The sequence below is a fragment of the Centroberyx gerrardi genome, chromosome 7, assembly GCF_048128805.1.
Source record: "Centroberyx gerrardi isolate f3 chromosome 7, fCenGer3.hap1.cur.20231027, whole genome shotgun sequence".
Lineage (NCBI taxonomy): Eukaryota > Metazoa > Chordata > Actinopteri > Beryciformes > Berycidae > Centroberyx > Centroberyx gerrardi.
In genome coordinates, this window is record NC_136003.1 from 12,229,190 (window position 1) to 12,252,562 (window position 23,373).

The window sequence follows — 23,373 nt, forward strand, 5'->3', positions numbered from 1 at the left end:
TACCTGTGAAATGTTGTGTTCCAAGCTGGCCTGTGACCTTTTTCACGTCAACACACACACACACGCTGCACACACACTCTCTCTCTCTCTCTCTTTCTCTCTCTCTCTCTCTCTCTAGCGTGAAACTATCAAATAAAGCCAAAAAAGGCTAAAGAAATGATCTAAAACAATAGATATTTGCATCAGCGCCAGCCAGCATCACAGCTGGAAGGCATTGACACAATCAAATGATAAGACTTCTTCCCTTTCATTCCTGTTTTTCTTGGCTCGTCAACCGGTTGGAAGGCAAGAATAAGCTTGGACTTCACTGTAACTGAAGCCTTTGGGAAACGCGTATCTTCATAACGACATCTCTGCTCATTTGCATAGCCAAGATTGCCATTTTTTCCCACACACACACACGCACAGATGAAAAGCATTACACAGCCAAAGCCTACATTCAATAAGCTGTCAATGAGAGTGGTGACGAGACGCCGGTTGGTCACATAATCGTTCTCTCTCAAGCTCGAGACAATTGGAGAGGTTCCTGAGTCATCCTGTAAACAAAATGAAAAGTGATTGTGCTGACACACACAGCTTGTCCAAACCTGTCAATTCTTTGTTACAGTTCCTTATTGAGATTACAGCAAAAGAATTATGGGTGGGTACGCCTACAGATAGCTGGATTTCATTCAGAACAAGGCTGTTGATGAAACTGCTAGGGAAGAAAGGAGAATTCTGAAGAACTTTACACAGTTGTGTGTGTGTGTGTGTGTGTGTGTGTGTGTGTGTGTATGTGTGTGTACGTGTGAATGCACATTTTAAAGATCAAATTCTTTAAAAACACACCTAAAAACCCGTAAAGAGATCCTTAAATGGGTTACCAAAGAGAACAGCTCTGAACTTATTATTGTACATTCAAGGGGAGTGATGGGACAGAAACATAAAACGTTGAAAGAGACATATTTTCTTATTTTTTAATTATTTGATCATTTCTGCTCCTTTCGACAGCAGTGAGAGCTGACAGGAAAGGTAGAGAGAGAGGATATCACGTCACATATGACAAAAGTAACACATTATATTATTTGTGTGAGCTGGTTGACCTACTGAAACCTACAATGTCATGAGCACAGGATATGAACCTTAGTCTGCTGGTGCATGGAGCACTAGGAGGAAAATAATTTTTTATCAGAATTCAAACTATAGAAAATAACCCAAAAAGCAAAGAAGTGATGCAGATCCACGGCCATAGAGGCATTTTTGGGTTATTGTAAGTTATTGTAACTATGACGATTCTTTTTTGTAAACCTTAATCACCAAGTACAATGAATGCTTACATTAGCCTTAGTGATATTTGAGCAGAGAAGTGCTGTCATTTTACAGAATTTCACAGCACATACTGAATCATATGACAACAGGACACAGGACCCACACAGGACCTCACATACAGTGCAATGGGACAGTGCGAGCCAAGGAATACCAAGAACAGAAGATTATACGCATCACTTACAAATGTACACATTCAACATTAAATACTCTATTTCTATGTGGGGTTTAGCAGTGTGGAATACAGTGTGGCTGCAGAGGGGAAAAAGTCTGCCTGCACTCATATCCTTTTATACCTTTTCCATTAAATATGGAAAAGGAACAAAAGGATGGATGAAAGTTGAAGCTACTGAAATTCAAGGCTGCTGGTGTTTAAATCTGGTGAGCAGAACAAAGTGTGTCTGCTGTCTGCAGCAGGTTAAAGAGACAGAAGATAAACACTGATCTGTTTACAGTAGGAAGGAAAGTGAGGACACACAGGGAAACGCCTGGGAGCAGGTTGAAGATTTCAAGGCAAGGACACTGACACTCTAGTTCTGTGTGTCTGTAGGTGTGTATGGGCATGTTTGTTTCATTGTGTGTCTGCGTGTGTGTGAGAGAGAAAGATGGAGACAGAGTGATGGCATGTCTGTGTGCGAAGGCGTGTGTGTGTGTGTGTGTGTGTGTGTGTGTGTGTGTGTGCGAGCCTACGTGAGTGATTGCATGCATGCATTCACGTGTGTACAGACAGTCTGCGTAGGGGCCTGAGTGAGCAGGTGACCTGGATTTCCCATCACAAGACTCTCGTCCCCAGGAAGGACAAAGGGAAGCTGCTGGGAAACAGTCAGCATAGTTACCCATCACTGACCATCAACCTTGTGACACACTGTAACCACTCCAACCACACATCAAACCACTGCTGCTGCCACCTGTGGTACAAAGTCAGCATGCTATTTGTAGAACACAGTTCTTCTCTGTCAGAAGTAATGCTAGTCCTGAATTCATGTGTTAACGGATGTATCGGAAAAATTTCACATGAACAACATTCAAAGTTGGATGATGGCAATGGCAAGAAAACACTTATTCACATGCACCTTTATTACATATTACATGTTTGTAGCTATCCACACTAACCATCATAACCGCTGACCAACTTTTCTCACATATAACTTCACAAAACCTTTGTGGTCTTGAAGGCAACTTTTATACACTTGAATCAAAGTGACTTCAATCAGGCCTTGAATCAGAGAGAGATCTTCCCCTCTGTAAGAACACTGTCAGTCACAGTGCATTAATCCTTCAACAAGACGCTATCAGGCACAGCAATAGATGATTAAAGAGGGACAAGTCTGGATGAGCTAGTCCATGTAACGTGCACCTTCTGTTTAGTCAGCATTGTGGTGCAATAGGTCTGGATTTGCATGAATTAATTTCCCAGGCAATATGACAGTGTCCAGAAAGGAACGAGAGCTGGGAGCGACTGCCATTTGTCATCCTTCACCGCCTACACATTCCCAGAGTAAACAATCTCTCTCCAACACAAATACATGGTCAAGACATTAGCTGTGGAAAACCAGTAGGGCGGCCAGGTTGGACAAAAGGGTTTCAACCGCACACGAAACCTAGTGAAAATAATACTGTACCTCAACCCCCGAATTCCTATCCCGTCACATTCTCTATTGAAATGAATCCATGTTTCACCTGTATTCATTTCCAGTTTCAGGGGCTCTGCTGCCACTGTTCAAGGATATCAAAAGGGACACGGGGGACAGGGTGCGGGACAGCGGTGCAGCAGCAGGCCCCCCCGAAACATGCAGAAGCTGAAAGAGAGACCCAGGTGGCTTGGCTGAAGGAATGCCAGTGGAGGAATGTATCTGTCAGCGGCGCACTTCTCTGGTGGGAATCATCCCTGGAATGTGTTAGCATCACAGCTGAGGAGGCAGGGGCAGTTGGCCGAGTTGGGCTGGTGTGCGTGTGTGTGTGTGTGTGCGTGTGTGTGTGTGTGTGTGTGTTTGTGTGTATATGAGCGTGTGTGCGAGTGAAACGTTGACTGCATGCATTATACATTGTATATAAATGAAGAAAATCATTTAATTTAACATTTATTCAGCCGGGCATGTCAATTAATTAATGAATTGCAAATTCTTATTAGCAATGGTGGTTTGGCAAGAGGAAAAAGGTGAGCAGGGCAGTTTTGGGCTAAAATAAAACTAAATCAACAAAAAACAGAGGGAAACACATGATATAGAAGCAGTTTGTCTTTGCTTGCGTGTGTCCGTGTGTGTGTGTGTGTGTGTGTGTGTGTGTGTGTCTGTCTGAGGGGTGCTGAGGGATTATGAAGGGGCCCATGGTGGGAAGAACACGGGCTCTCAGTGTAGCAGGCTGACCTCTGACCTCTAAATACACACAACCCACCAGTGACGGGTCTTGACCCCCGGTGGTACCCAGGGACCAGTTGCTGCACGGTGCTCTATGCTCACAGGAGGGGGGTGGGGGGCGGTGGGGGGGTTGTGGGGGGGGTCCGTGCATGTGACCAAACCACTTGCTCCAGATGTCAGAGGATGATTTACTGTGGGTCTTTTATGTGGCACCGACTCTGTCAAAAAGCACAAGTATGAAATGTCAAATTTTAACTGCGTCTGGAGTATGGATTGTATATACATTTGGAGAGAGAAAATGCACCAATATGGAACTTAATATACTCAATAAAAGCCTAATAAATAGACGCATTCAAGGATCATAGAAGTCTAATTTGAAAATATTCATAGGGCTCTGCGATCTTGTTTTCTCTCGCAGCTGTTCGGATAATTATGCGCACTGAGTAAGCGGAGAAGTCTGGCCTAACCCGGCATCTCTTCCCCCTCCGAGCTCCAGTCTAAGCAAACCGTCCTACAGTTATGTTTTTTAGGAATTACCAAAACCAGGTGGTCTGCTCCCGCTGACCTCTGTGGTTTCTCAAATCCAAACGTTGGAAAGCCTCATGAAAGCAAGTGTGCGGCGGCGGTCCTGCTGGTTGTGTTTATACGCTGGAATCAGGAGTATCGTTGCCCATGTACATCACACAGCCCCGTGTCTGAGATCGGTGCTTTGGTTCCTTTTCTCAGGAGATCTCAGTCTAAACAAATCCTCTTCATACCACAGACCTTTTTCCAGAAAACTCTTCTATGGACAAGCCGTAACTCGCTGTCAAAGCCATGCCAGTCAAGATGATAGCAGAGGGAGATAGAAGACCCAGTCTGAGGCTCCTCCAACCTGACAGGGATAGATAGGTGCACCTCACCACAGGAGGCCTATATCATGCCATGTTATCTCTCTCCCTCAACCCCTCTGTCCTGTCTGTGAGCCATGCAGGCAGGGAGCTGGGGGACAAACATTTACTTTTTTGTTTCCCTCCTCATCATAACACCGCCGTTCCCTCTCATACAACCTATATGTGTTAATAACTCACTCGCTGCCGTACGCACTCCCTCCATCCAGCCGCTGACCCATGACAATCAGTCACTATGATACACGCTGGGCTTTAAAACAAAACATCTGCATTCCTTCCATCCTCAGGCCCCATCTGAGCTCTGACAGCAGCTCAGGGGGGGGAACACTACACTGCAGACAAACCGCCGCTGTCAGGCCCAATAGAAAATAATCTAGGAAATTTCAGCCATAAGTTCCACAGGCATTTGGCACGGCATCACGGTGATGCATCGACACAGAAGAGCGCACACTGAGGTCAGCTGAGCCCAATGCATGCTGACACTGTGGGCGCACTATGGAGTGTGTCCTAAACGGATCCTGTTCACCTGTGGGGAAGACGGGGTCTGGGAAAAGTGGCATCGCTGTTCATTTGCATACAAATCCTGAAACTAGTCGAAACAGGCACACAAGCAAACAGGTATGATGATGATGAACGTGTGAACTCATTCAAACTCAAACACTTGGAGAGGGATGTAAGTAAAAGCCACCGCTTCATTTGGAAGCCAGACAAAGCTTCATCAGTAAAGCAACAGCTCCCTCTACTGAGAGAGTCCAGGAGTAACGTAAATGTCCTTGATTCAGTTTAACCCAACATTACCCAGGCGGAGAGGAGGATTTAGTTCATTTACAATGCTCTAAGTAGATAATAATTGAGATAATTAAGTGTTAATTAGCATATTCCTATTGCATCCCTGATTGGTTAAACGAAAGCATGTGATCACCACTTTGAATTCAAGATTCTGGGTTAGACTAATCCCCAGACAGAGGTTACTTGGTCCCCTTCCTAATCGTATTATGATTTTTGCCAAAGTAAATACCTGCACTCGTGACAACATTGAGCCAGTGAAGGGAATCAACAGACTCCCAGTTAAATATACCAGCAGACCTGAACATATTTGTGAGTTGAATCAAAGTTCTTGGTGTTATTTCTCATTGTTGGCTTATATTTTCCTGACATTGTTTTGCAAGATCTCACATGGTGGCTTAGTTGTGCTTGAAATGAAGTCTGGGCTGCATGCCAACTGTATGGGAATCAAAGCATAGGCTACAATACAATTAACATAAGATAAGCATACAAATTATTGGTAATGAAGAATTTCCTGTAAATGAAAAATCACATAATATTATAATGTATCTATAGGTACAGTGCATCTGTATTACTCAACAGTATTTTAATAGCAATTTTTTTGGTATCACTATATAATCATATGATAGGCCTAATATTCCTATAGGCTTGCTGCATATTTGGACAGTATGCTTCTAAAATTTAGGCTACTATAGGATTATGATTATTTTTAGTAAGGATGTCAGTGCTGTGAATAAGCTTTCTGTTGGAATAAAAGGCCATGTTCCTCAGTTGGAAATGTAAATCATACTGTGTGCAAACTCGAGAAGACTATTTCCAAAATCTTATCAGTTACAGATGATGACTACTCGCCCAAAAAATGTATTTCTGACGCAATACGTCGGATCTGTCCAACTCTGTAATGCAATCTGTTTGCTTTCAGTTAATGTTAAACTACTTTGCTTCAAGAACCAAATTAATATGATGTTAAAACAGACAATTCAAACTGCCTTTTCCCTTCAAGCACACACACACACACACACACACACACACACACACACACACACACGCACACACACACGCACACACACACACACACACACACGCACACACACACACACACACACACACACTTTCTTTAAAAATATATGTAGTCTTATACAGTAGAGAGTGACAAGTAAGATGGGGATGAGGGGATGTCATGGCGATAAAGGTCATGAGGTCAAAGGTCAGATTCAAACTCATGACATCATGAGTGTATGGTATGCATCTGACCTGCTGAGCCAGCACTTCCAGTGATGCAGTCTGTGTTTTCACATGTAGTGATGGAAGGAGGAGAATTATTTATTTTGTCTTTGAAACCCCAGGAGCGGCAATCAAATACCATGTGCTCATCAGAAGAAGAACCTCTTCACTCTGAAGGGGAAGAGCCATAGTTTGTCGGTTTCATATTAGACAACATTGGCCCAAATCAGGCCTGCTTTTTAAACAAATCACATCAGAAAATATTTATTTATTTATTTGTTTTGTCAATCTGTTAATTTTATGCATGCATTGCCTCAAACAGACTAAAACCATTCATCTCTAATATCAGATGGACTACAGTAGTAGCATTTTACTTTTACGCCACAAGATGGCGCCATACGACATTTAGTCAGGCTGCATCCTTCCTTATGTGTTGCTGCTCTTGTAATTCCGGCGATTTAACAGCAGATACAGATGTATCATTCCTCAAAAATGACTCCGCGATGATGATTGAGGTACGAAATTACATGGTGCAGATGAGGAAACAATTAGATGATACAATGCAGTGAACAGGTTGCATCACTTTGTGTGTTATGGGGTCATTTGTCAGCCTATAAATCAAATATATTGCTTTGCCAGATCAGCTAGTGAAATTTACACGTGTATCCTCCCCAAACAGAATCAAAGCAAAGCGCAGCATGGCTCTCTCTTTCTCTCTCTCTCTCTCTCTCTCTCTCTCTCTCTCTCTCTCTCTCACACACACACACACACACACACACACACACACACACCATAAATAGATAGATAGATAGATAGATAGAGAGTAATAGAGAGATAAACTGTTTGGCTCGGCACCTCTCCGTAGTCTGACTTGGTTTCATGCCGTTATGATTCATGATACCTTAAATTACACGTTATATTATTGTCCACTGCAGTGCCAAGGTTTTAAGGGAATCAAGATGAGGGGGCATTATGTGAAAATGACTGAAAACAACCTCAGGTCTTTGAAGTTGTTTCAACCTTCCCCAATGAGAAACACATTCACTTTTTATCACTCTGAAAATCATGCGAGCCGTTTGGCCGGGATAGAAGGTTTTCATTGAGATAAGGAAATATTACAACTGAAGTAGCCCGTAACAGCTCCATCTCACTTTAATGCCCTTGACCTAAACGTATCGAGGTCCGTTTATCCAAAGTAATCCCAGCCATCCAGTGAGATTCCTCAGGCTGTTTAGTTCCTGCAACTTGATGTTATTACATGAAGTCCTTGGTGGCTGTGCGCTTTCCAGCGTATTCGACTGAATAAAAATAAGATTATTACAAAGGCCTTTTGTTGGACATCAGATTTGTTATTGTTGAAATGTGTGTGTGTGTGCGCTCAGAGAGAGAGAGGGGGTGGGGGGTGGGGTGGGGGTCTTTTGGGTAAGAAAAAAATCGATTTGAACGTTTCCATATTTCACTTCCATTTTTCTAAGGCGGGTGACTTTTCTCATGCATAAAATTTTATTACACCTATTTGTAGAAATGCAGTAGAATTATTTGGTTCTTTTTTACCCCCTTCACCATGGACGCTTGCCATGCCTTAGCCTAGTGAGTCCAAATTGATCTTGTAGTTTTTATCATTATAATGGAGGGCAAAGATCTCACAAAAATGCCAGGAATTTATTTGGAAGCCATATCTAAACAAAATACACACCAGCGCAGCCTTCAGCACCAGTTGTCCCTGCAGACAGCTCGGTGACCTCCGTCCAATAATTTATCACCTTGACCCAGTGGAAATGTCTCCTCGGTCATCAGTCCGCGCTCCACTTGTCCCCAGAAATGATTCAGTGTAAGTGTGTCGAAGTTTTGGTGTCAGATGATATTGGGTGCAGGGACTTCGCCATATACCTTCGGGTTTTAGTGATTTGACGCCCCTGCTTTCGGGTTATTGAAACCACACAACGCGTTGGGCCTGTTTCCAATCTGAAGACATGCGTGATGAATTTGGGAAATCATCTGCAGCTTTGTTGGTACCGTAGAGCCCACCCAGTCCGGACCCAGTCCCCCTCTGCCCCGAGGTATCAATACGATTAGAGGCAGGAAATGTGGGAATCCCCAACAAAGGGCTCCATCATTAAACACAAACAACCAGGGGCCTCCCAACAATACCGAAAGCGCCCTCCACTCCTGACTCCTCTTTTATGTCTGGGCAAGTGAAAATCTATTACTTTCATCCCAATATTACCATTCTGCTTTCAGTCGCCCATTATTAAAGAAGATAATCTGACGGGGTTATGGCGGACTTTGATAGGTTTGCGCTCAAACGGAGAGCAGAGAGTGTAGGGTTTCTTCACCACAATACACAGGTCAAATATTTTATTTCCCTTCTCCATTTCACACATGGTGCTATTTATTAATATTTCTTTCATTCTTCAGGCATTCTTTAGTATGGAAACGAAAGTCTGAGTGCGATTTTTGCTCGGTTAATAACAGGCACAGTCTACTTCTTATCAGTTTATTCAAAGGGTGCAAATTATTATTTTAGGCAGCACCACAAAATCAGTCATTCCCGCATTATGCCCTGTTGTAGGTCTGCTGAAAACATATAATTGTGCATTAACTGTGTGCGTCAAGTGCGGCTGCAGACGCCTTCGAGGGAGATTAAGGTTTAAGCCCCTGCCTCACGTAGAGAAGTGTCGAGGGATTTCCCCCCTCTGTCTGCAGGACTCTGATCTGATGTCCCCAAATAAAACTGCTTTTATTGTCCTTTCTCACTTGAAACAAAAGGACAAAATGCACTAGAACATTTAGATGACAGCATTTTATCCGCTGTTTTAGAAAAGTGTTCCCCCCATTTTTGGATCTATAGAGTATAAAGATGTCAAAGTTATTTTTTTCTTATAATTGGGACTTTCGACAAAATTGGGCTTCAAGTTACTGTAATACGGAATTTCGCCCCGTTTGTAATAAGACCAAACTACTTTCGCAGAGGCGAAAACCGTATGAAATAAAATTAATTTGTAAAAAAAAAAAAAATAATAATAATAAACTTAGATTAGGAGTGTTCTACTACGAATATTTCCAGTGTTAAAGGAGTAGCCTAATATAAAATCTGGATGTATTAGAGAAACTCATAAAACATCTGTAGTCATTAAATTTTACATTCATTTTATTCAAATGTATTGTGATAATTAGATCCAGTTGAAGAGCAGCTGAAATAAACATTCGGATGAATATGGTCTTATTCTCTTTGACAAATAGTCTTATTCTAATTTCATGCGCATATGATCGGTTTTTTTTTACTGAATGGAGCTCTAATGTCCATGATGTTGAATGCAGATTGATGGGATGATGATGAGAGTGAACCGGTGGCTGGTATAGGCCTTCATGGTACCCTTTGCATCGTTTCCATTGGTCAGGATCCTGTTCCTCATGCCTCGACATGACATCACATCCACCCGATCCACAGGAAAGCAACAAAGATTACAGATGATGCTGGACATCTCGGAGGACGCACACTTTTACGCTTTACGCACACGAGAAATCACTCGCTGACCGTTTTCCTGCGCTTAGGCATCGAAATTGGGATATCCGCACGGATGCCTTGTGGTTTGGAGAGGTTGTTTGTCTCGTCTTGAAAAGTAGGAGGAGAGTTTGTGCCTCAGACTTTTGCGTTCACTTTTTTTTGTGAATGGAGATGAGTCGTGCGTAAAAATCTATTCCTCGCATTTAAGAAGAGAGCTGTCACCCTCCCACCTGTTGGCAGGTGATATCGGCTGCACCCACGGACATCTACTATGACATTGGACTTGGACCTCATGGAGGATATTGTTATCGACGTGGTGGGAGAGGAACTCAAAGACAACGGAGAGGAGCACCTCTTACCTTTGGGTGAGGCGCAGAGCGAGCAGGACCGCGACACGGAGACTTTGACCGAGTCCTCCGGCAGCCAAAGTAAGGACCGGGACTCCTGCAGCCCTTCGTCGGCGAGTTCCCCTGCAAAAACCAAAGGTCCCACGTCGGTGAAGCCTCCATACTCCTACATCGCTCTGATAACGATGGCCATACTGCAGAGTCCAAAGAAACGCCTCACCCTCAGCGAGATATGTGACTTTATCAGCCATCGCTTCGTTTATTACCGTGAGAAATTCCCAGCCTGGCAGAACTCCATCCGACACAACCTGTCGCTCAATGACTGCTTTGTAAAGATGCCCAGAGAGCCCGGGAACCCGGGGAAGGGCAACTACTGGACGCTGGATCCCAACTCCTCGGACATGTTCGAGAACGGGAGTTTTCTGCGTCGGAGGAAGCGGTTCAAGCGGCAGCACTTTCGCTTCGGCGCGCTCAAGGAGCAGCACCTGGAGCCCAGCGGACTGCACGGCTTCCCCCACGGCGCCTACGGGCTCGGCGCGGCGGGTCTGCAGCTGCCCAGCCTGGAGATATACCCGTACATCCATCACCACGCGCCGTCGCCGTGCGCGCCCGCCTCCATCCCACCTGTCAGCAGCATCCTGCCGGCTCTGTCCAGCTTCTTCTCCCGGAGCGCCCTGGCGGCCAAGGCTTTCCTCCAGTCGCAGCCCGGTATTGAACCCTTCTCCCCGGCTCAATGTACTGCTTTCTCCTCTCCCCTGACCTCCGGCGCTGCCTACGCGTCTCCTGCGCTTTTCCACCCCGCGGCGTCCCCGCACCTCCTCAGTTTACACCAGGAGTATCAGAAATTACAGACTCAGCGCGGCGCCTCTGACCTGGCCAAACACATGAGCAGTGCGAATGAATAATCAGTGCGATATTAAAGCGGACTTTGAATTCGTGTTTTCATTTGTATCTCAGGTAACAGAGACAATTAAAGCAGAAGCACACGATTTCGCCAGTGTTGGAAATTGGACGGATCTGTTTTAAAAGAATGTTGTAGATATGTTTAAAACCATCCTTCCCTCCCCTCCTTTAATGGCAAAAATTTCTTTTAGCAGGCGCCTTTTTTTTAATTTGATCATGAAATATCATTTTTTGTCTAAATATTTAATTGACGAGTTTCCTATATCTTTTTCTGGAAAGAAATAAAACTGACTATTTAAACGTTGCGTTCAATTGTTTTTTTTTTGTTTTTTTTTTATAGACCTATGTGATGTGATTCAGCAATTTATTTAGCTGTCTTAAATTCAGAAAACACAGGCCTGATGAAAACCGGTTTAAGTTTTAATCTTCAGGCATTCCGTATTTTCATATAGCCTACCATGTGTTAAGTTGTAGATTTTATTTTATTTTCAAAAATACTTCTAATTCCAACTTTGCATTGGTAGCCTGTGTTTTTGAGTCTGTATCGATTAAATTATCAATAAAAGTAATCTTTATTTTAAGAACTTAAAAAAAAAGAGTTACAGTGCTTTAGACAATAAATATAATACCTCAAAGGTAAAAAGTCATAGGCTATAAAAGTTATGGATTAAAAATAAGGTTACAGAAAAATGAATTGAGCATAACTGACAATAATCCGCAGGTCTGAGGCCTGATAGTGTGCATTACTGTAAAAAAAATGCTTCAGGTTGACATAATAATCAGAGATACTGGAGTAAAAAAGAGTATTAATGTTTTAATATTGACAAAGATTTGCTCGATTAGCTATGACTGAGATGATCTGTGAAGTGGAGAAAAATATGTTGCGGGGAAAGAACAAAGTATAGATTCTAAAATAAAATCTAAATCCAAGCTAAATGTTTGAGGAGATTTAATATAAAGCCCGCAACATTGATGCCACATGTTAGATAAATCCTGGCCCCGCAAGACCTCAGAGCGTCAGGGTCAAGGCGCTGGATGCGCCATCCAGGCCTTACAGTTAACAATTACCATTAATATTAATGGAAATTATAAGGAAGCAATGAAGAAACACAACTCAGTGATGCCTACATATATATTCAAGACCTTCAAATAGTCTATCATCTGACAATATCTGATGACGTCTAAAGGATGACCATAATGGGTCATAGCTCTAATAAGCGTATAAATAGCAGGTGTGTGTGCGTGTGTGTGTGTGTGTGTGTGTGTGTGTGTGTGTGTGTGTGTGTGCGTGCGTGCGTGTGTGCGTGCGTGCGTGCGTGTATGCCTGCGTGCCGCTCGCTCATGGTCTATCAGAAGGGTTACATCACATCCATAGATCAAAATATAGATGCCTATAATTGCCTTGTTTTGCCTGCAGGGCCACACACAGCTCGCCCGCCCAGTCCCAACCCGAGATGGGAAAAAATCTGTACAACACATTTTCATGTCAAAGTTTTCATCTGTTCATGTCGGATTATGAGCTAATCATAAAGCCACTTTTTGGTCGTTTAGCCTACCTCCGAAACTTTCCCACAAAGGAGGATTTTTGGGATATCACTGAAACATTTCCGCAGTGAGGAGCTTAAGAGCTGTGCCACATGCGAATATTTGCCGGCTGACTATCTTTTCAATTATGCGTTTAAATATGCATCGGTCGGCCTGTAAGAGCTTATTTACTCACTGCAAGACTCCTAAAAAAAGCCATATCCAGAGAGGCAATGCGCCACACATGAACAGGAAATTATGAGTAGGCCTATGAATTTCGTAGAGATAACTACATGATTTTCAAACAATAATATATCTATCTAAAAAGCAAATTATGCTCATGATTAGTTCCGCGTGAATGGATAATTGCTGTTAATGCTACAAACAATTAGAAATCTAATCAATTTCTCTGCAAGAAATGATCTAATATTCAGATTCAAAATAATCTTTTTTTAATTTATTTTTTACTGTGTTCTTGTCAATAAACACTTAAAGTAACGTTTTTAAAATATTATAGAAGCTCATACTCAGACGCACACACTCATGCAAAGACAATATAGAGGAATCAAACTATTCTTGCTTGCAACATGGTTATTAGAGGTTATTTTTCTTCTCCTTCTTTTTTATGAGTGTCTGCTGGTGACCCAACATTCTGGTCATGCAATAGCTCAATATGATACAAATCACCACCATTATATGTAGCCTATTTGTAGAAAAATAAGCAGGCTAATATTTAAAGCAGACATATTTTAAACTGAAGATATAAAGAGGCTAAATCTGTAAGTAGTGATTACTGAATCTATCCCAGCTTGCATTGCAATATTAAGTATTTTCCATCCATTTCTTCATGCTGCTTATTTAGATTAACTAATTTATTTTCCCTTTCTTTTTCATTTACTTCAATACAGCACTGTTTTACAGTGAAAATGACAGTAGTAAAATAATTCTAGGTTTCAGAGCATGGAAGTATTTATTTAATTCTATTCTCAGTCTGGTTTAGATGGATTACTGTGCTAAAGCTTTTGGACGGGGCTGATGGATCATACCGCACACTCTCCTATAGTCCTTAGCAGACTTTGGCACCCAGTGAGGGACTGAAACAAATAAAAAGATTGTTACCTGATGGTGAGCTGTTAAGCTGCCCACTTGTGAAAGAAGAGTAAATGCACACACACTGATTCTCTATGTGTTTTTCCCCTTTCTTTGCTTGATTCAGGAAATTTTACAGACTCACTTATTTTGTTTCTTATGTTTTATTCAATCCTTTTTTGAGGTTGGTGTTTTTTTCTTCATAACCTCCCAAATGCCTAATATTGGTGTTGCTAATCTTAAACAGTGTGGTGAGAACTGCGGTCACACTGATCCACCATGAGATTCATATCATAAACCACAGCACTTCTGCCATTAGAACTTATCTGATTGGAAAAGTGAAATCCATGTGAATATTTTTCCCATTTACATTCCATCAAATTTAGATTGTCAAGTCTGAAAATGAAGTTGTAGAAGTGAAATTGAGCATTATTGGGATTATGAAAAGCAGGCACACGTTTAATCATTACAGAAAGTCTTGTGTATGTGATCTATAGCAGACAATAAGTCATGAGTACTGAAACAGAGTGCAGACCACATGCATGCACAGTCACCCATACACACACACACACAGAATGTCTGACTTTGGTATGGTTTGACATGGTGGAGCATCATCTCCACTGGTCAGGTATGAGTTAGACACAACAATGTTGGACTGACATCAGTAATCCTTAAAAGGACTCAGTGTATCCGAGAAGAAGCCTTTTTCATGAGTAATAGAGCCGATGTGCCAGTGGGAAGCCAAGAGACGAGAAAAGAATAAACACTGAAGCAGACAAACATTATCAGCGGCTGATTGGCAGCCAGGGAAGGGAGTCAGACTCATTTTGGGGGAGAAGCCCCTGCACCTGATAAAATAAGCAAGTCAGACACCCCAGACTTGTATGTGTGTGTGTGTGTGTGTGTGTGTGCAAGTGCACGTTTGTGTGTAGCCGTTAGTGTAAATCATTGCACATCAATTTTCCGTCCTGAAGGAGGTAAAAGTTGCCAATACACCGCTTAAAGTGTTTTTTCGTTCCTTTTTCCTTTGTGCGTCATTGAGTGTGACATGGTTTATTAAATCTTCATTTGAATTAGTAAAAGCTTCTTTTATATGGCAAGCAGCAAGTTTTTCCTGTTTTTGGCTATACGTTTTACCATATTTTCTCTTTATTTTGTGAAGCGTCTCTGCAGTCTCACCATTAACGTGGAAATTGAATGTAATCTGCAAATTAGCTCAGAAATGAAAACAATAAGGACGTTGGGTTCTAAATTGAATACGTCACCACTGAGAACTCTAATCAATGTCACATTAGGGTTATTCATAACACAGTGGATGTGATGAATGTGCATTTATGTGACAACCTGTCAATGGTGCATGCCATGTTACACCGCTGCAGCGTTGCTGCTCAGTTCCACGTGGATTATCAGTCATGAGTTATCATAACTCATATCTTCCCTCTGATGTGGAGGCCATTTCCCCGGGAGAAGTGAGTCAATTCAGTCAGAACTCCATTCATGCCGAACAGTGCCGCTGTACCATGCTTTCCTTCTCCACTTATTAACGCCAAGCCAAACAGGCAAGATAAACTCATTGGTAGATGAGACAGCCACGACCCACAATCCTAGTTGGGAGAGAGAGCGGTGCATTCTGGGATAACCCCTGCAAGTCCAGTCAGGGCAGGAAAAACAATGCTGCTATGTTGCTCCAGAGGGTTTGAAATGCATCATTTGGAATAAATTCCTCTCAAATATTTTCCCTCTCTTATAGCCTACTGTTTTCTGAATGCGGGTTGAAAGCTGATAGCAAAAGACCGATTTGAGTTTGCTTCATTGTTTCAGCTGGATGATTTATACGACTGTCGAGAATCAGAGAGAGAATCGGGGTGAATACAGATGCTTATGCTAAATAGGTGTTGTGGTTTTTCAGTTAACATTAGTAAATCTAGCACCTTTCTGCTGAGGCAGATCAGAGCCGAGGTTCTCTCTGCTCTCACTTTAATGGCTGACTTCCACGGGCCTCGCTCGCTCCTTGGCGTTTGCTTTTCCTGGCAGGGCCAATCCCCGCTGCCCTGCTTTGGGGAGTTATTCAATTATAAATCTTCCACCCTCCTCTGCTGCACCCCACCCCCACCCCCCCCTCTGCTTTCCCTCTCTCACCGGTCTATGTGTTAGCCTGCCAAGCCCAGTAAAACACGGTGCTCCGTTGGTGCACCCCTCTCCAGTCTCGTGCCCAAGAATTTATTATGCTCGGGGTGGTGAAGCGGAGTGCGGTGTGTTTTTGGAAAAGGGACCCCCCCTCAAGCCTCAGTGCCAACAGATGACAGTGACATATAGCAGGAAAGCCACCCAGAAGGAAAATGATCTCACACCTCAGCCACGCGCTCAGAGGGAGCGGGAGAGAGAGGGAGAGAGAGAGAGAGAGGGTGCTAGAGAGGGGGATCTGCAGCTGGGGGTAGAGGGGACAATGAAATCAAGATGAAAAGAGGGAAGGATGGAGGAAAGAAAGAAAAGAAAAGAAAGAAAAAGAAAGAGTAAGGAAAAGCATGGGGTTCACCAATATCAAGATAAAAACGTTAAAAGTGCAAGTCAAGTAAATGATCTGATAAGTGTGTGACACTGCAAGGGAAGAACCAGCAGCAGAACTGAATTAGAAATATGTCTGTGGCTTCCTTAAATATGTTAGGATACTTTGTACAATTGAATATCGTGTTTTAATAATTTAATAATAAATAATTGAATAAACTCAGCTATGCTAAACCTTTTAGATATTCTATTCTTAACCTCAGATTTCTCCCTCTGTCTGATTAACCATGGCTTCTTTCTGCAAGCCAAGTTCCTGAGGAAAAGCAAATATCAAGCTACTCCATCAAACAACATCAGAAAATCCGCAGTTGCATTCAAGATTTTATGGCAGATAGATCCTCCTCATTACGACATCTGTTTGACAAAAACACAGGGCCTGTAAAGCAGCCATGCTGCAGCTCATTGGGTGACATTGGGTCTTGACCCCCCTTGTTTTCCCTCTTCTTCCTCTCCATGTTGCCTTTTCAATCTTCCTGGCATCCCGCTGATCCCCAGCTGGCGACCTCATGCCCTCGCCTTGCCCATGGAGCTTGGCATCCCACAGCCTGGTGGATGGGTTAGCAATGGAAAGCAAGGTTTGTGTACCAGCACTAGCGCGTGCCTGGGCATCGGGGCCTCATACTGCTCTTAAGCCGCTGCAGGTACAAGGCCTCCAACCACCAGTTCCAGCAAAACCATGGTCCAAGCAGAAACGCTCGCTTGCTCACCCTTTATGGGCCCGAGATCAAAGCCAGTGGAAGGGTGATGTCACCCACGGCAGCCCCTAAACCACTTATTGCACTAAATGAGAGCCATTAGCCATACAAACAAAGACTTAAAACTCTCTGTCATTTAATCAAAAGGGGAGCAGGAAGCACAATTAACATCTGGGCCAAGATGTGTCAGAGAGGGGTCAGGTCATAACGGTGCAGGCTCTTATTACAGTTGCATAGTCTTAGGCCTGGTTGTGTACGGCTTAATGAGAGTCACTCAGTCAGTAACCCCAACCTGGCTGCGGCTCGCCCCGTCCCACTGATCTCTGAGGAAGACAAAGTGGTCTGCCTTCTGCACCAGGCATCGCCACGAAGACGAGGGGAGTTTGGAAACTAGGCAGTTAACAGTTGGAAACCTCTCTCGCTCTCCCTCCCTCCCTCCCTCTCACTCACTCTCTCTTTCTCTCTCCTCTCACTCTCTCGCCTCCCTCTTTCCCTTTCTCTCTCTCTCTCTCTCCCTCTGTCTGTCTCCCTCTCTCCACCTCTCCCCCCCATTACATTTGGTTTTCTCCCCTCAATAACGTCTGCAGTGGCATATTACAACTTGGAAATGGATTTTAAAAGGGAATAGAAAGCGGTGCCAGAATGGGAAAAACATGGACTGGCTCAATCGAAGCAGATTAAGTGGGCATGCCAAACCTCACGCTTTGTAAGAAACAAGAAAAAAGAGCTTTTTTTTTTACGTTAATGCGCAGAGTTAAGGACCAACCGCATAGTAAGGGAAATCAAAAATCCCACCCTCTTCGCTACAGAGAGAATGAAAACTCCAGGCAGTGAATTGTCACCTCATATCGTTCCCCCTTTGCCTTCAGTGTCACCGGGGTGAAAAGAGCTTGAAGTGCTGTGAGCCTGTCAGTGTCGGGGAACAGGCCTCCTTTTTTATCAGTGCTGCAGGTCTCTGTGTGCTCAGGGAGCTGTAAAGCCAATTCATGGGCTTGCAAACATCCTGTAACAGCAACATAAATCCAGTAATTCAGGCCTTTATGTTTGGTAATGGATGTTGTGCTATACTATGTAGATGCGATATGATAGGATTGATTGCTGTGAAGATCACTGAGGCTGCGTTTCTAGCACCGCCCTGCCACCCAAACTGTCGGCCAACGAGCCGTTCATCCCATGTTGCCTCTGTTGGTGGTCCCTGGTGTAAGCTATATTTTCCCCTCACTTCTCTCTCTCCCTCTTTTTTTATAGCTAACACAAAATTGTTCCTAATTCGCTGCTGCTAGAGGGGGGTAATTTGCGGCTTTTGGCTGAGTGTCGCAAGCCCCAAATTTGAAAAAGCTGCTGAGTTGAAGGCGTTCTGTGAAACGCGGTAGGAGCAACAGTAGGGAGAGGGAGAGAGCGAGAGAGAGCGAGAGAGAGAGAGAGAGAGAGAGAGGGAGAGAGAGAGAGGGACTAAATTCAATCAGTCGAGTGCATCAAAAGGGAAAACAGAAACAGCAAAAACACGATGAGCCTCAAAAGGCAGAAGACAGTCATGTAATAATAACTGTTGGGAAATAAAAAACCATAGCCACCAATAATTATGGCTCTTTTAATGAAATGATCATGATAATGTGTGCCCTCCCATTCCAAGCTAATGCGATTTCTGTTCAGCCTACGAAAACACTCATGTTCTGAGTTGACTTCCTTGGCCAAAATAACTCGTATTTCACTTGTGTTTGGTTAAACTCTTAGGGCTTATAATCGTAAAGTCTCTGAGATAGAAACTCTCTCCAGCTGACTATCTACATGTATAAAAGTGAGGAAAAAAACACCTTCAAAAAGCCATGTAATGGTTTCAGTCACTGCATGTTACTCTGTTTTAAAGTCTGATGTCTACAAGACGCTGGAAAGATGCAGCAAACAGGAAACAACCCATGGAATATCTGCAGCCAAGCCACTTTGGTTTGGTGATGGCCGTAGGCTGTATGCGGGAGAGCGTCTGGATCTCTCTTTACACCCAGGGCTCGCTGTTCTGGAGCCGAGGGGGTCTGTGACTCTGACAGATCCTATGTGGCCTCGTCGGCGCAGCGGCCCTGAGAGGTGCTCATTCATTTTGATTAACAGGGCCTTCCTCACTCTCGTCCCATCCTTGGTGGTTCGCTCTCTCCTCGGGGAAAAGCCCACATGGATGTTTTTCTTTTTTTATCCCGCATGGTTTTTCACTTCCACAACAGCACGTCATTACCCGAGTGTTTAAACACTTAAGAACGGTTTTAAAAGGAGGGGGGAGGAGGTGGAAGAGGAGGAGGAGAGAAAAAACACTCACTAGCAATGTACAGTTCTACATTAACTCTGTATCACTCGGGGGAGCTGTAAAGGCTGCCCCGTAAGCGAAATGAAGTCAATAAATAAATGTGGCTGTTGTCAGACGTCTGGAACCGCTTGAGAGGGTTTCAGCGTCGGGGCAGCCCACCATGTTGAAACGAAGGGTGCTAAGTTTGGGCGGCCCCCGCAGAATTAGATGCTACAAGTTGCTGAGTGCCATTGACTAATGAGGGTGGGTTTGCTGCATGATAAATTCAAAAGTTCGAGATGCGTTTGATCTGCATCAAACCGCAGTTTGTTGAACGACACAATGCCTGTGCAGCTCAGGGTGGGGAGAACACCATCATGACACAGAGGAGGTTTATTAGTTTATTCAGATCCCATATTAGCTGTCTCCGTAACTGAAGCTGCTCCCCCTGCGGCCCGCTTTCACAGCAGTCAATCAAAGACGAAGTGACAACAAATGAGCGCACTTGCTTCATTTCATGACTTCATCGGATTATAATACTTCCTGGGCTGTGTTTGTTGAGAATACTTGGCTAATTAAACACAACTACTGCTCAGGATGTTGCTCCGGCTCTTCTTCCACAGGTTTGGCCCCTATAGAACCACCAGCAGAGAATATAAAAAACAACATAAGGAATAGCAGTAGCAGCTGGATCAGTATTTTTCCAAGTTGAAGCGATTGATCAGCGAGAGTCCGGCCCGGGTCCAAGGGGAGGGGGGGGTAAGGTTCAGAGGAAGCTGCAGGTGTGGGGAAGAGAAAACACAATCACATCTCAAGTCAAACAAATGCGTCTCCGCTGATGGAGATGGATAGAGGGTCAGCATTCCAGTCCACGCTGGAGATCCCTGCTGCTTAGCCCCGGGTCTCCTCTCTCACTCTGTCTGCTGCTGCTGCTGGGGCCAAACATCTGGAGAGAGAGAGAGAGAGAGAGAGAGAGAGAGAGAGAAGGGGGGGGGGGGACTGGGCTGCTCGAGCAAAGAGAGAGAAGGTTATAGAGACAGACAGGGCGAACATGAGAGAGCAAGAGGAGGGAAAGGGGGGATGAATGGAGGGAGAGAGAGAGGTGAAAGCTGTTAACCGAACAGCCGTGTTTATCTTATGAGGCACGGGACTCCTGCGGAGGGGGGGTTGGGGGTGGTCCCGTGTCGATGGGGGAAAGTTCACACCCTCCTCGTGCCTGCGCTCCATCTCTCTCTTGTCTTCATCTTCATCGTCCTCTTCACCTCTTTCCTAATGTCTCCCTCGTCGGCGGAGGGTCGGAGGGCTACAGCGCATTTTGCAGTAATGGGCCAAGAGTCTGTCTAATTCTGCTGTTGGCACCGTGAATGGCAGCTCCACCACTTCACCTCCCTCCTCTCCTCTGTCCTCTGCCATCCTCATTTCCTCCTTCCTTCACTCCCTCTCTGATGTTCGGAGAGCGAGAAGCCGAAGCCGACCGCTCTAAACTTTGCTCTTTTTTTTTTTTTTATCCCTCTGTCTCTTTCCTTGTGTTTTCCCCAGGAGTCCTATAAAAGCCTGCTCCGGTCTTGTTTTCTCTACAAGTCGAGGGATGAGCTGGGGCTCATAAAGAGAGAGCTCCGAGGGCACGCCGAGGTCCCGGGCTGTGTAAAAGGCTGTGGCAGCGGCACGGGTGGTGGTATAGTGGTGGTGGAGGAGGAATATAGAGTTATATACACACACTACACCTTGGGAGTATTTGATCCCTGTGAACGGTGCGCGGCCTGGGGAGGACACGCTCTGTAAATTTCCCTCCCGTGTGCTGTGTTCTCTGCAACGGCAGCCCGCGCTTGTAAAAGAAAAAAGAAAAAAAGAAAAGAAAAAACACACGCATGACAGGTGCCAAAGGCAGGAATGCGAAAAAAAAGTGAATGATGAAATAATATCACTGTGCTTGTTACTTCCCGCCTTCACCAAGTTTTTTATGTGTGTGTGTGTGTCTCTTTCTGCGTGTTTTTATGTGAGTGCAGGCAGAATGTGCCTGAAGTGTTTGAGTGTGTATGTGCATGTGCACGTGTGTGTATGTGCCTTTCTGCATGCATGTGTGTGTCTGTAATGCTCCTTTCTGCATGCATGTGTGTGTGCATGTGTGTGGATCCTGCATTGCACACACGTGTGTGTGTGTGTGTTTTTACTGCTGATGGCACAGTGGAGGATTTATTTGAACAGATGTGAACTCTCAGTGCCAGGGTGACCTCAGGTCCTACTTGGCTACACTGAGGCTGATCTCTACGCCCTGGAAAAATAACACTCCGTTTAACAGACTGACCTGTGGAAAAGAGCTCGCAAATACGCTGTGTAATAAGTCCAGGAATAAGGCTACATTTCCTCACACAGATTTCACGATTTTGAATATCTCTATCAGTACATGCCTTGCCGCAATATGGAGTACATGTGTCAGGTTACGTCCTTGTGTTCTGTGAAATATCTCAGTTACAGTAACCAGACTTACAGTAAAACCAGGAGGTATATTCCTTTCAAAGTCAGATATATGGCATTGGATTTATACTTTCATTGACTGACAATGGAGGATTTTACACCAAATGCACTGCACATTAACAGCACCGAGCATGAGTTAGGGGAGTGCAGAGGTTGCCGACAAGAGCCATAAAGGGGCTAAATTTATGTGTCGGAGCGATATAGGGGGGGAGGTCAGAGGCAGAGTGAAGTGTGGAGGGGTCGACAAGGATGAGGAGACAGCAATGTTTGGAGAGAGGACAGGAGAGAGCAATGCTAATTTATACCCTGGTAATTGGAAACAGCACAGTCCTGCACCTGAACCGCATTCCGGGCCCTATGGCCAGCGCCGGGCCCGGGCAACGTGGGAGGGTGATGAGGGCCAGGGGGATGGAAGGAGGGACGGAGGGATGGAAGGAGGGATGGAGGAAGGAGGTTAGGGTCAGTGTCAATGGCAGCTTTGTTATTTTGGGGAGCGTTGCTCACTCACCCCTGCAGATGGGACAGAGGTTAGTGTGTGTGTGTGTGTGTGTGTGTGCACATGTGTGTGTATGTTTACGTGCATGTGGACATGCAAGCTCTCGTGCCTAGATGTGCGTGTCTGTGCAGAATTAGTGTGTATGTTAGAAATTTTCTGGGGGTCAAGTTGTTGTGACAGTCCCACACACTAGTCCAGAGTGAGGACCACCCTGCCTCAATAGAAAGAGGGAAAAAAATCAACTTAATATGTCATGGTTTCAATCTGACACGATCTAACAAACGACACGGCTGGACTTCAGCCGTCTTAGCTTCCTAGTTAAATAAATATGACAGCCTCCTCAGATAATTACCACGCTGAGACCATGTTGAGTCATAGCATCAGTTAATTATTAGACGGGCCTTGTGAATACACGGATTCATTTTTCAAAACCCCTCAGCTTGTGTGTTTCTGGTGTCTGTAATATTTCAGTGAGTGATGGTGTATTCACATGTTGGCTGTGACTTGGGTCTGGCATTGTGCTGAAAATGAAGTAATCTTGGAATTTAGATTGAAAAAACATTGACGTTGCTTGATGTGCTTCATATCTGCAGCATAAGACGGGATCTGTTTGCAGGGCTAAGCCGTGAGTCTTAGCATTTGGGCCCATTTAGGCCTATTTTCCTAATACCGCTGTGTGTGCTATTGATAAAGCAAACCGTCGAGTCACTGCTAAGTGACGGGCTGTCAGCGTCCGCGCAGAGACAGCCTTCGCTTAATACGCAGGGTATATAGAGCAAAGAATAGATAAATAGATATGTGCAGAAAAGCCAAATTCCTTAAAAACAAAAACATGACCAGAGTTGAAAGACAAACGCTGAACCCAGACATATGGGGAGCATATTGGTGGCAGGGTTCTGATCACACAAGTACTACTTTTCCTCTTCTTCTGAGG

At 44.2% G+C, this 23,373-nt stretch overlaps 1 protein-coding gene across 1 annotated transcript; it reads left to right on the plus strand.

Moving 5' to 3' along the window:
• The first annotated feature begins 10,341 nt into the window (after positions 1–10,341).
• foxd7 (forkhead box D7) lies at positions 10,342–11,573 on the plus strand. Its single transcript, XM_071918521.1, has one exon. It carries the CDS (start codon positions 10,342–10,344, stop codon positions 11,320–11,322), a length of 981 nt encoding a protein of 326 aa, XP_071774622.1. The 3' UTR covers positions 11,323–11,573.
• The last annotated feature ends 11,800 nt before the right edge of the window (positions 11,574–23,373 follow it).